The sequence below is a fragment of the Oryx dammah genome, unplaced genomic scaffold (genome assembly GCF_014754425.2).
Source record: "Oryx dammah isolate SB20612 unplaced genomic scaffold, SCBI_Odam_1.1 HiC_scaffold_26, whole genome shotgun sequence".
Classification (NCBI taxonomy): Eukaryota; Metazoa; Chordata; class Mammalia; order Artiodactyla; family Bovidae; genus Oryx; species Oryx dammah.
In genome coordinates this window covers 94,125,869-94,140,302 of record NW_024070210.1, presented here as the reverse complement: position 1 = coordinate 94,140,302, position 14,434 = coordinate 94,125,869, and the positions used below count along the sequence as shown (strand labels likewise).

Here is a 14,434-nt window from a genome sequence, read left to right as displayed (position 1 = left end):
ATCAGATAAAATACTTTAAAACAAAAATTGTTATAAGAAACAAATAAACACATCACATAATGACCAAGGAATTAATCCAAGAAGAAGGTATAACAATTTAAAATATATCTGTATCCAATACAAGATCACCTAAATATATGAAGCAAATATTAACAGACATAAAGGGAAAAATCAACAGTAACACAATAATAGTAGGGGATTTTGACACCCCACTTTCATCAGTGGACAGATCATCCGGAAAGAAAACCAATAAGGAAAAACTCATAAATGACACATTATATTAGGTGGACTTAAACTGATATATATAGAACATTCCATCCCAAAGCAACAGAATAGATATTCTTTTCAAGTGTACATGGAACATTCTCCAGGAGAGGTCACATGCTAGGCAACTAAACAAGTATAGGTAAATATAAGAACACTGAAACCATATTAAGTATCTTTTCATTCATACTGAAATCACTGAGACTAGAGATCAACTACAGGAATAAAACTGAAAAAACACAAACATATGGCGGCTAAACAATATACTACTCAACAACCAATGGATCACTGAAGAAATCAAAGAAAAAAAACAACAAACACGTACAGACAAATGAAAATGAGGACATAATGATCCAAAATCTATGGGATACCACAATAGCAAGTTCTAAACCTCTACAGAAGAAAAGTCTCAAATAAACAACCCAAACTTATCCCTAAAGGAACAGGAGAAAGAAGAACAAAAAATGTGAAAGCAGAAGGAAAGAAATCATAAAATTCAGAGCAAAAATTAAAATTAAATAGAGGCAAAATAAATAGAAAAAAAATCAGTGAAACTAAGAGCTGATTCTTTGAAAAGATAAAATTGAAAACACTGTGGCCAGATATGCCAAGGAAAAAAGAAAGGCCCAAATAAAATAAAATATAAATAAAAATGTTACGATTAACCGCACAGAAATGCAATGGATCATAACAGATTATTACAAATAACTACATGCCAATAAAAAGGACAACCTACAAGAAAAGGAAAAATTCCCAGAAATATACAATCTCCTAAGACCTAACCAGGAAGAAATACAAAATATAAACAGATCAATTACCAGTAATTAAATTGAATCAGTAATTAAAACTCCCAACAAAGTCCAGATGGCTTCATAGATGAATTCTACTAAACATTTAGGGAAGAATTAACACCTGTCCTTCTCAAATTATTCCCAAAAATTGCAGAGGAAGAAACACTTCCAAATTCATTGTACATGCCCAGCATCTCCTTGACACCAAAATCAGAAAAAGATATCACACACACAAAATAATATTACAGGTCAATATCACTGATGAACAAAGGTGCAAAAATCTAGCAAATCGAATCCAACAATACATTAAAAGTATCATACACCCATGATCAAGTGGGATTATCCAAGGAATGCAAGGAATTTTCAATGTCTGCAAATCGATTCATGTGACATACCACCTTAACAAAATGAAGAATAAAAATCGTATGATCACACAGATGCAGAAAAAGCTTGTGATAAAATTCAACATCCATTTGTGATCAACTCTCTAAAAAGTGGGCATGGGGGAACATATCTTAACAAAATAATAAAGGCCATATATGACAAACGACAGCTAACATCATACTCAACAGTGAAAAGCTAAAAGCATTTCCTCTAAGATTAGGAACAAGACAAGGATGCCCACTCTCACATTTATTCAACCTATTATTAGAAGGCCTAGCCGTCTGTGGGGTCGCAGAGTCGGACATGACTGAAGCGACTCAGCAGCAGCAGCAGCAGCCACAGCAATGAGAGAAGAAAAAGAAATGAATCCAAACTGCAAAGGAAGAAGTAAAGCTGGCACTCTTTGCAGATGACAAAATGCTATACATAGAAAGATCCTAAAGATACCACCAAAAAACTACTAGGGCTTACCAGTAAATTCAGTTAAGCTGCAGGATACAAGATTAATATACAGAAATCTGTTGCATTTCTACACACCAACAGCAAATGATCAGAAAGCAAAATTAAGGAACTTTCTCATCTTCAACTGCATCAAAAAGAATAAATACCTTGGAATAAACCTACCTAAGGAGATAAAGCATCACTATGAACAAAGCTAGTGGAGGTGATAGAATTCCAGTAGAGCTATTTCAAATCCTGAAAGATGAAGCTGTGAAAGTGCTGCACTCAATATGCCAGCACATTTGGAAAACTCAGCAGTGGCCACAGGACTGGAAAAGGTCAGTTTTCATTCCAATCCCTAAGACAGGCAATGCCAAAGAATGCTCAAACTACCACACAACTGCACTCATCTCACACGCTAGGAAAGTAATGCTCAAAATTCTCCAAGTCAGGCTTCAGCAATACGTGAACTGTAAACTTCCTGATGTTTACGCTGGTTTTAGGAAAGGCAGAGGAACCAGAGATCAAATTGCCAACAGCCGCTGGATCATGGAAAAAGCAAGAGAGTTCCAGAAAAACATCTATTTCTGCTTTATTGACTATGCCAAAGCCTTTGACTGTGTGGATCACAATAAACTGTGGAAAATTCTGAAAGAGATGAGAATACCAGACCACCTGACCTGCCTCTTGAGAAATCTGTATGCAGGCCAGAAAGCAACAGTTAGAACTGGACATGGAACAACAGACTGGTTCCAAATAGGAAAAGGAGTACGTCAAGGCTGTATATTGTCACCCTGCTTATTTAACTTATATGCAGAGTACATCATGAGAAATGCTGGACTGGAAGAAGCACAAGCTGGAATCAAGATTGCTGGGAGAAATATCCATAACCTCAGATATGCAGATGACACCACCCTTATGGCAGAAAGTGAAGAGGAACTCAAAAGCCTCTTGATGAAAGTGAAAGAGGAGAGTGAAAAAGTTGGCTTAAAGCTCAACATTCATAAAACAAAGATCACGGCATCTGGTCCCATCACTTCATGGGAAATAGATGGGGAAACAGTGGAAACAGTGTCAGACTTTATTTTTTGGGCTCCAAAATCACCGCAGACGGTGACTACAGCCATGAAATTAAAAGACGCTTACTCCTTGGAAGAAAAGTTATGACCAACCTAGATAGCATATTCAAAAGCAGAGACATTACTTTGCCGACTAAGGTCCATCTAGTCAAGGCTATGGTTTTTCCAGTAGTCATGTTGGATGTGAGAGTTGGACTGTGAAGAAGGCTGAGCGCCGAAGAATTGATGCTTTTGAACTGTGGTGTTGGAGAAGACTCTTGAGAGTCCCTTGGACTTCGAGGAGATCCAACCAGTCCATTCTGAAGGAGATCAGCCCTGGGATTTCTTTGGAAGGAATGATGCTAAAGCTGAAACTCCAGTACTTTGGCCACCTCATGCGAAGAGTTGACTCATTAGAAAAGACTCTGATGCTGGGAGGGATTGGGGGCAGGAGGAGAAGGGGACGACCGAGGATGAGATGGCTGGATGGCATCACTGACTCGATGGACATGAGTCTGAGTGAACTCTGGGAGTTGGTGATGAACAGGGAGGCCTGGCGTACTGCAATTCATGGGGTCGCAAAGAATCAGACACGACTGAGCAACTGAACTGAACTGAAGGAGATAAAAAACCTATACTCAGGAAATTATAAAATAGTGATGAAAAAACTGAAGATGATACAAACAGTTGAAAAGATAAGATATACTGTATTAGAAAAATTAGTAGTTAAAATGACCATACTAACCATGGAGATCTAAGATTCAATATAAGTCCTATCAAAATACCAATGGGATTTTTCACAGGGATAGAATCATTTTAAAACTTGTATGATAGCACAAAAGATCTTAACTAGGCAAAATAAACTTGAGAAAAAAGAACAGACTGGAGGAATCACATTCTCGGACTTCAGATTAGACTACAAAGCTAAGTAATCAAAACAGTCTCATATGGGCAGAAAAAGAGACACACAGATCAATGAAACCGAATAGACAGCCCAGAAATAAATCCACACACTTACGTCAGTTAATCTATGACAAAGGAGGCAAGAATAAACAATGGAGAGAAGACAGTTTCTTCAATAGTGGTACCGGGAAAAACTGAACAGCTATATGTTAAAAAAAAAATGAAATCAGAATTGTTCTCACACTATATATAAACATAAACTCACAATGAACCAAAGAACCAAATGTATGACTGGAAACCATAAAACTCATAGAAGATGCTTTTTGAGTAAATTATAGCAGCACTGTTTTGGATCTGTCTCCTAAGACAAAGGAAACAAAATTAAAAAATTAAAAAATGGAATCTAGTTGAACTTAAAAGCTTTTTCACAGCAAAGGAAATCATTAACAAAAAGAAAAGAAAATCTACTGAATGGCAGAAAATATCTGCAAATGATATGACTGGTAAGGGGTTAATATCCAAAATAGATAAACAGCTTATACAACTCAACATCAAAAAACAAACAGGCCAATCAAAAAGTGGGCAAAAGACCCGCACAGACGTTTTTCCAAAGAAGATATACAGATGGACAACAGGCACATGAAAAGATGCTCAACACTGATGAGCATCAAAACAATGCAAGTCAAAGCCACAGTGAGATATTATCCCACTCAGGTCAGAATGATTATCATCAAAAAGAACACAAACAGTGTTCACAAAAAGAATACCAACAAATAACAAATGTTGGTAAGGATACATAAAAAAGAGAGCCCTTACACACTGTTGGTGGGCGTGCGAAATGGTGCAGCCACTGCAGAAAAACAGTATGGAGGTTTCTTAAAAAACAGAACTCCACACGACTCAGCAATTCCACTGTTGGGTATGTATCTGAAGAAAACAAAAACACTAATTCAAAAAGATACATGCACCCCCATGTTCACAGCAACATTATTTACCATAAGTAAACGAGTACTACTTGGCCATAAAAAGAATGAAATTTTGCCTTCTGCAAAAACATGGATGAACCTGGAGGGTATTATGCTTAGTGAAATAAGTCACTTATACATAGAATCTAAAAAATAAAAGAAACAAGTAAATACAATAAAACAAAAACAGATTCATGGATATAGACAATAAACTAGTGGTTACCAGGGGGGAGAGGGATGAAGAGAGGGGCAAGATAGGGTAAGGAATTAAAAGGTATAAACTACTATACATAAAATAAATAAGCTCAAGGATATATTGTACAGTACAGGGAATACAGTCAAGATTTTATAATAACTAAGTGGAATATAGTCTATCAATTTTGAATCACTATGTTGTACACTTGAAACTAATACATTATAAATCAAGTATCTCTCAATAAAAACATAATCTTCATTTTTTAAAACAAATTAATCTCATCAAAAATATTTATTGATACAAGTGACAAAAGACTAAGAGAACACAAGCTATCATGGGACCAAGTAAGCACCAATCACACCAAATGGTTTCAAATCAGGTATTAAATTAGAGTAAGATCATCTGACCTTCCCATTTATATCTTGTATTGTCACATTTCTCTTTAAAAAGACATGTGAACAATCAATCTGAGTTTTTTTCCCTCTGGAATTTCTTACACAAGTTTTGTGTGTGTGTGTGTGCTTGAGAAAAATGTTAGAAGATCAATTTAAAAATGGAGCTTTAAGATAAAACAAGACCTGAAAGAAAAAAAGGAATATTACCAAGAAATTAGAAAAGAAGGGACAAGGAAAGAGGAAAGTTTGGCATTCCCTATAAAGTTAGGTAATGATATTAAAGCCTCCAAGGAAAATGCCTAAATAAAGCTTCTTTATTGAAAAATGAATGAAAATAAATGAATGCTCCCAAAGGTATATTAAAAGCTGTTTCCATGGTTATTTTGGCAATTGGTGGCAACTAAGATAAACCCTAAAATATTATAAAAAGAAATTTCAAAGTGAGCTCCTATACAACAGTCAGGATCAAAATGGGGGAGGGTGGGTGAAATGTATCTATCAGTGACTTCAAATTATAAAGACATTTACAGTTTAAAAATCCAAACCTGCATTATCTTTTAGATTCACGTCTGCTCCAGATTCTATTAGAGCTTTCACCAGAGACAAATGTCCTCTTCTGGCAGCCAAATGAAGCCGGCTTTCCCCTGTGGCATTCCTTTTATCGATCCCAGATGTTTTCCTTTCTGTAAATTTGCCAAGCAAAACTGAGTTTTCTGCCAAGTGCTGATTATTATGAAGGATCTTAGAAAACACAAAGCAACCTCCTAAAAACACCCTAAAAAGGATGCACTACACAGAAAGTGAAAGTCATTCCGTCATGTCCGACTGTTTGCAACCCTTGGACTGTAGCCCACCAGGCTCCTCTGTCCATGGAATTCTCCAGGCCAGAATACTGGAGTGGGGTGCCAATCCCTTCTCCAGGGGATCTTCCCAAGCGAGGCATCGAATCCAGGCCTCCTGCATTGCACTCAGATTCTTTACCATCTGAGCCACCAGGGAAGTCCCACACAGAAACATACCTCAATTAATATTATAATTGCTGTTGCTATTTTAAAACACAATTCGTAAAGAAATGTAGAACATCTGAGCACATTAATTCATTCTAGCTGTTGTTCACTCTATCCTAAGCTTGACTGAAACAAATAAGACTTGCTTCATTTCTATACTCGTTTCTCTCAGTAGTCCATAATCCTCTTTCTATATTTATTCTCATATCTCAACGAGTGTGTTTCTGATGACAAAAGATGTCAAGAACCAAACTATGGCCTATTGAGCATTTCATTTTTCTTTCACAGAAAATTCAGTACAATATTAATATCTAAATATTTTTATTTCTTTTCCTTACATCACAAGTTAGAAATACTAAAAACAATGAAATTTTCCCCTAAACTATGCTAACATTATATAAAGAAAACAGAAGACACTATCTCTTCGAGTGGCCTGCAGCCTAGGGGAATGAGAGCCATGTAAAAAATTACATGAAAATCTGATTAAGTGCTACGAGAGAAACATACTAGTTTCTTGTGGTTCTACAGACCAGAAATCCAACACCAAGGTGTCAGCAGGGCTACAATTTCTCTGGAAGCTATAAGGAAGAATCCTTCCTTGCTTTCTCCAACTTAGCTTCTTTGGCTTTTGGCCACATTGTTCTTTTGTCTGGCTCTTCACATTATCTTCTCTTTCCTTGCATGTCTCAAAGCTGTCTCTATTTTTCTTTTATAAGGATACTTGTTAGATTTGGGTCCCATTTGGAAAATCCAATACAATTTCCTCATCTCAAGGTCCTTAACTATATCTGCAAAGATTCTTCTTCTAAATAAGGTAATATTCACTCTTTAAATGCAACAGTATCATAGATTCCAGGGATTAGGACATGGACATGGGTTTTTTGGGGGGCCACTATTCAATCCACTATACTACTACTACTACTACTAAGTCGCTTCAGTCGTGTCCGACTCTGTGTGACCCCACAGACGGCAGCCCACCAGGCTCCCCCGTCCCTGGGATTCTCCAGGCAAGAACACTGGAGTCGGTTGCCATTTCCTTCTCCAGTTTTCCTTTAAAATTGGAGGAAGTTACAGTTCAGTACACACAGGCAAAGTCATATCCGACTCTTTGTGACCCCATGGACTGTAGCCCACAGGCTCCTCTGTCCATGGAATTCTCTAGGCAAGAATACCGGAGTAGGTTGCCATTCCCTTGGAGGTATGTATAAGAAGCACTTTAGTTTACATGAGAGGGAGACAATGGGGAAAAGTTCCAAAAGGATGCCTAGTATTCCTACATCTTACTCTATCAACTTCTTCTTACTAATCAACTTAGCAGGGCTTAACATTTGACCTGAAGTAGTCCAGCCTATGGTTCACCACAGAACTAGCTCCAAGAACTACCAAAGAATAGTCATTTATCCATATTGTCAAACACACACAGTTCATGTATCTGACAAAAAGAAACTAGTGGCTATGCTTCTTTAATTTCCCTTATGTTAAAAGGGCTCAGTGAAAGTTCGAAGGGATCTGACACAATCCAGATCTGCTGCCCCGCCTCAACCTCCTTGCTGTCTCTACTGTTCACCTTATCCCCTCTAACATAACAAATAGACAAAAATACGACAAGATAGTGAAAGACTAGGAGATTCTCAAGTGGTGTGTTATAGTAAAACCACTTAACAAATAGAGCCGAAATAATCTTATAAATTAGGGAATGACTAAAAAAATAAAACAGTAAATATGAAAGTGTATATAATTCTTTGAAGGAGAGTGGATTGCTAGGAGTGGTCATGCAAAAACCTTGTCCTTGTATAGTATAGGAATACAAACCTTGGCTGCAGGTAGCTTTGGAGACATTTTTTCTTTTTCTGAAATTTTGAATTTTTTTGTGTGATTGGATATTAGTAGGCATATGAATTTCTGAATCTGGTTTTTCTTTTTTCTCTTTACAATTTCTTATACCGTTTTCATCTCCATTGACAAATTCCTCACCTGAAAAAAAAACATTTTGAAGTATCAGTATTGTATTTCTCTTTACTGGTTATAGGACTAAGAAAGAGTTTAGTCATATAATTGCTCCATGTTTCTGTTCCTTTCTAGACTGCTTTTTTATTTAAAGGAATGGAAGCCATTTAAAATGTTTTCATAAAGCAAACGTAAATTAGTTTCCTGGATGCAATTTCAACAGTGAATCACTAAAATCAATGGAGCTAACATTTTCCTGCTATAAAAATGTTGTTAGGTTTCTTGACATCAAGTAGGTGCTATATTAAAAAGAAAGCTAAAAACTCATAGAAATACTTTTTTAACTTCTGTCAATATTAATTTAGCACCTTCTTTCAAAGAAAATACCATTGCTTAACTAATTAATAGTATCTCCAAATTGTGATCCACACGTCCTCATTCTGATCAGTTTGGGCAGAGGTTAAGTGAAATTCAGTTGGAAATTTCTATGAAATAACTAAATCTATAGGAAATGTGTACAAATTGAACAATACTAGTAATACCTGGTTTGTGAGAAATCTCCTTCTCTTTTCTTTGACTAAGTTGTGAGATGTTGGTCAATTCTTCATTGTCAGTGGAATGAAAACCTGTATTTTGTATGGCTTTGCTCTCTTGTCTTCTTTTTTCAACTTTAGTTGTTTCCATTACTTGAGAAGGAACACCTCTGGATGAAGGCCTATTTGAAGGACTTGTTTCTTGGCCTGTGTCAGTATAATTCCTTTTAGTGTCTCCTTCCTTATTCACCTTTTCCACAATATGTATATCTGTTTGATTCATTAAAGGAGTTAGTATGCTAGGGCTATAATTCTGAGGATTCTTGATTAGCTTCTCATGACTGGTCAACTCTGAAACTTCATGTGTTGAGAGTGTTCCTATACAAGCCAGAGGAGTATGTTCAGGACTGCCATGTGAGTGATCAAAAGAAGTTCCACATAAACATTGTTCATAATTTGAAACATGTTCAGAAACTATTATATTATCTGAATTAGAAAAACTAACAGCTTCCTGTTGTGGAAGTATGGTTAGGCTGTCTGCTTTTAACTCATTTTCCTGTGGAAAATGGTCTTGAGAAGGTAAAAATTGTTGAAAATCCATTTCTTCTCTATTTGTTTCATTCTCTTTATAATTATCATGGTTTTTGCCACCTGAAGAACTTATCACCTTTTTAGATATTACAGTCTCCTCAGAGGCAAAGGAATCACCATGATCATCATTATTAAAGTTTTCCTTTATAAAGGATGGGGAAATTTTTTCCCACTTGAGGCTCTCATCTTTTTGACTTGAGTTACTGTTTTCATGAGATTTATAAGGGCTAATATGCTCCTGGTCTTGGAGAGTATGAGGCTGCGGATCTGTAGTAACAGGTAGTAACTTGGTTTTTTTATGTAGAGAAAGTCCTAAGAAAGAAACAGCTTCAGCTTGGTCAATGAATTCTACTTCCATACATTTTATTTCTTGACTGTCTGATAAATCCAGGCTTTGAGTATGTGTCTCTCTGGGAATTGAACAAGTTTCAACATCATTACACAAACCATTTTTCAGGCCTGATAGAGCTTGGCTGAAAGGTTTACATGACTTTTCTGGAAGGTCATCAAGGATTTGGAGAGCTTGTGGCTGACGAGTAACTGATCTGCTTCTTCTTCTAGAACAAGAGACAGCCACTGTCATTCTTGGACTGCTTTCTTGGCTTGTATCATCCACTTGAGTCCTTTTATGTTGTATATTTCTTCTTCCTTTATCTTTAGACACACTTGTGCTGGGATCCTCAGCACTATGGAGATTGTCCTTTCTGAATCCTGTAGAGTGTATCTGGTTGAGAATTGATTGTTTCTGCTTGGATTTACCAATTCTCATGTTTGGGGAATGTTTTTGATAATGTTCATATATATCTGTATTTATAAATAAACTCTTTCTGCTTCCTTTATTGACTTCTACATGTTCTGGCTTCTGTCTGTTGGAATTTTCATCATAAACAAACCCACTGTGATTTTTAGAACTGAATTTTGGTTTCTATAGAAACAAAATACATAGTTAGCTTTAACTGTCAGCTGTAATTCTGCATTCAATTCATTCTGGATTGGAGAAAAAGAAAACTATTATTCCATTCAACCTTATAATTTGATCTAACCACAGGGCCTGCTAGGATATATACAACCTGATGTATATTTCAGAAAAAATAGACCAAAAGCAGAAAGAGAAATGTAATAGATTCAAACTCCATATATGTGCTAATTGTTCTTTTTTCCTGTACATTTTAATTTGTACTTGCCAGTATTTTAGCACTATCAATCTTATTACTAAACATAATAAAAAATTTTAATCAAGCTAATCCATATAGGCTTTTAAAACAATCAGAGAATTCCTTCATAAGGAATCTTTGTAACTATACTTTAAAACCACTTTCCTCTCCCATTTGTTACAGAGATAGAATTAAGAGTTTCTTCCTCTGGTATCTGTGAGCATCATAGTGTGCTTCCACATAGGGTAGTGGAAGAAGGGATTTAAAAACAAAAAGACAGATAATGCAACCAAGTAGGCGTGTACGGAAAGATTACTGTGGGCTGACAAGACTGAGACAGAAACAGGGCTTCCTCTCACACATCACAACGGAAGCATCGGATGGGGGAAATAACTGCCCACCACGTAAAGTTTAACGGGCTGGATTAGCACCTTTGACTCTCATACTGTGCTCAGGCCAGCGGAAAGTCAACGTGGCTGATAAACCTCATGGCTTTATAAAGAGGAGAAAGGAAGTAGAAATGGTTACCAATACATTAGTGTGCCCACATACACTACATTTACTCAACTGCTTCCCACACTAACAGCCCAGAACCTTCTGAGTCTCACGTAATTATTCCAAAGTGTCTAAAAAGCAAAGGCAAGGTCACTGTTCCTGATGAATGCTTAACAGTCTTTCTTTCCCCTCCAATGATCAATAAAATGACCCACAGGTGTGCTCCATAAACACGTTCACTGCTGAACAGAGAGCTACCTTGTGCTGGTGTGCCTCCTCTCCATCTGAAGGGTCAAGGCTATTCTTCTGAGCTGTAAACAAAAAGAGAAAATCAAAGAAAACAGCCTCCAGAGGTCAGACTCTAGGCTTGTAAAACCACAAGGCCTTTGCCATGAGCAAACCAAGTGGAAAAAATAAAATTACGAAAACACATTTTGTTAAAATTGGCACATATAACATTACATAATTTATGATTTCCATATTTATTATAAACCAAATACTATCTTGAGAGAGCTGAAAACACTTCTGTAGGAAAAGCAAAACAGACCCAACAACATAATGCTGAAGATGGGCACTGAACTCGGTATTTTTATATCCCCCACAGTTATACTCAGATATGCAAGTGTACAAGCTTTTATAAGGCAAGAATTCTTCCATAATGAATTGTATAATTATCACTTCCTAATACACCTGCTCACTAAAGTTGAAGGATACATGATTAATATACAGAAATCCACTGCTTTCCTATGCACTAATAGGGAAATATCAGAAAGAGAAAGTAAGAAAAAAACAATTACTTACATTTACAATCTCATCAAAAAGAATAAAATACCAAGGAATAATCTTAACCAACTTATACTTTGCAAACTATAAACATCAGTGAAGGAAACTGAAGATGATACATGGAAAAGAGAAGATATACTGTGTTCTTGGACTGAAAGAATACTATCAAAATTTCCATACTACACAAAGTAATCCACAGATCTAATGCAATCCCTATCAAAACAGTCACAGCATTTTTCACAGAACTACAAGTAATCCTATAATTTATGCAAGACCACAAAAGACCCTGAACTGCCAAAGCAATCTAGAGAAAGATGAACAGAGCTGGAGGAATCACGTTCCCTGACTTCGGATTACACAAAACTACAGTAATCAAAACAGCATGGTGATGGCGCAAAAAGAGACACAGATTGATGGGACAAACTAGAAAGTTCAGAAATAAACCAATGCGATTATTTTCAACAAACTTGTGACAGAGGAGGCAAAATACAATGGATAAAAGAACGTCTCTTCAATAAATGGTACCTATGATAAGTAGTGAAACTGGACAGCTATGTGTAAAAGAATGAAATTAGAATATTTTCTCACACCACATACAAAAATAAACTCAAAATGGATTAAAGACATAATCCTAAGAACAGAAACCACAAAACTTCCAACAGAGAACATGGGCAGGATGTTCTTTGAAATAAATCATTGTAATATTTAATATTATTTTGTTATATTATTGTATCTGTTTCCTAAGGAAACAAAGGAAATGAAATAAAAGATAAACAAATGGGACCTAATGAAACTGAAAAGCTTTGCATAGCAAAGGAAATCACTGACAAGACAAAAAGATGACCTACTGAATGGAAGAAGATATTTGCAGATGATATGACCAACAGAGGTTAATGTCCAAAATATATAAGCAATTCATACAACGCAATATAAAAAAAAAACAACTAAAGAAATGGGCAGAAGACACGAATAGACATTTTTCCAAAGAAGATATACAGATAGCTAATAGGCACATGAAAAAATGTTCAACACTAATAATCATCAGAGAAATACAAACCAAAACCACGGTGAGATGTTACCTCACACCTGTCAAAATATCTGTCATCAAAAAGTCTACAAACAACAAAAGCTGTTAAGGATTTGTAGAAAAGGGATCCCTTGTACACTGTTGGTGGGAATGTAAATTGCAGCCACTATGCACCGACTGAATGGACATGAGTCTGAACTGGGAAACAGTGAAGGACAGAGAAGCCTGGCATGCTGTAGTTTCTGGGGTCGCAAAGAATCAGTTGGACATGACTTAATGACTGAACAACAACAACAATGGAAAACAGTATGGACATATGGAGACTGCTCCAAAAAAGAAAAGTAGAGCTAGATATGACTGGACTTCCTTGGTGGCACAGTGGATAAGAATCCACCTGCCAATGCAAGGGACACAGGTTTGATCCCTGGTCTGGGACGACTCTACATGCTGTGGAACAACTAAGCCTGAGGGCCGCAATTACTGCGTCCATGCTCTGGGGCCTGTGAGCTGCAACTACTGAGCCTGTGTACCGCAATGGGTGAAGCCCACATGCCCGAGAGCCCACGTGCTACAGCTACTGGGCCAGCATGCTGCAACCGCTGAGGCTGGAGCACCGAAAGCCAGTGCTCTGCAACCGGAGACACCACTGCAACGAGAAGCTCGTGGACCACAAGGAAGAGTAGCCCCTGCTCTCCACAGCTAGAGAAAGCCTGCACAGAGAGCAAACGAAGACCCACCGCAGCCAAAAATAAAATTAATTAATTAAAAAAAAAAGAAACCATGATATGATCCAGCAATTAAACCGCTGGATATATATCCAAAGAAAATGAAAACATGAATTCAAAAAGATACTAGCACCCCCATGTTCATAGCAGCATTATATATAATACCAAAGATATGGAAACAACCTAACTGTCCATAGCAGATGAACGGATAAAGAAGATGGAGTATATATTCATGCAATGGAATACTACTCAACCATAAAAAAGAATGAAATTCTGCCACTTGCAACAACCCAGAAGGTATTATTCTTGGTGAAATAAGAGGACAAATACTCTATATTACCACTTACATGTGGAATGTAAAAAAATAAAACAAATCAATGTATAAACAGAAACAGACTCACAGATACAGAAAACAAAGTAACAGTTACCAGTGGGGAAAGGGAAGAGAGAGGGGCAAAAAAAGGTTTGGGAATTAAGAGATACAAAATACTATGTATAAAATAAATAAGCACAGGGATATAGCCATTACTTTGCAATAACTTTAAATGGAGTATAACATATGAAAATACTGAATCACTACATTGTATACCAGAAACTAACATAATATTGTAAATCAATTATACTTCAATAAAATATAAACAATTCTTATATAATCTTTTTGAAACTGAAGTTTAACTTAACTGCTCCTTTGCTGTCTAACTTAACAGTGTAATGATGAATGAGAAGGCAAAAGTATAGCCATAAAAAAATATTCTTAAGGAATGAAAGTAAACAA

The 14,434-nt window shown here is 36.5% G+C and overlaps 1 protein-coding gene across 1 annotated transcript in view; it reads right to left on the bottom strand.

Annotated features, from left to right (window-relative positions):
• The window catches only part of LOC120852613 (ankyrin repeat domain-containing protein 31-like), a 134,101-nt gene that overhangs the window by 52,805 nt on the left and 66,862 nt on the right, over nt 1-14,434 (bottom strand). Inside the window, 4 exon segments of the mRNA XM_040225947.1 lie at nt 5,943-6,080; nt 8,217-8,378; nt 8,894-10,400; nt 11,383-11,435. Coding sequence (XP_040081881.1) covers nt 5,943-6,080; nt 8,217-8,378; nt 8,894-10,400; nt 11,383-11,435 — 1,860 coding nt within the window.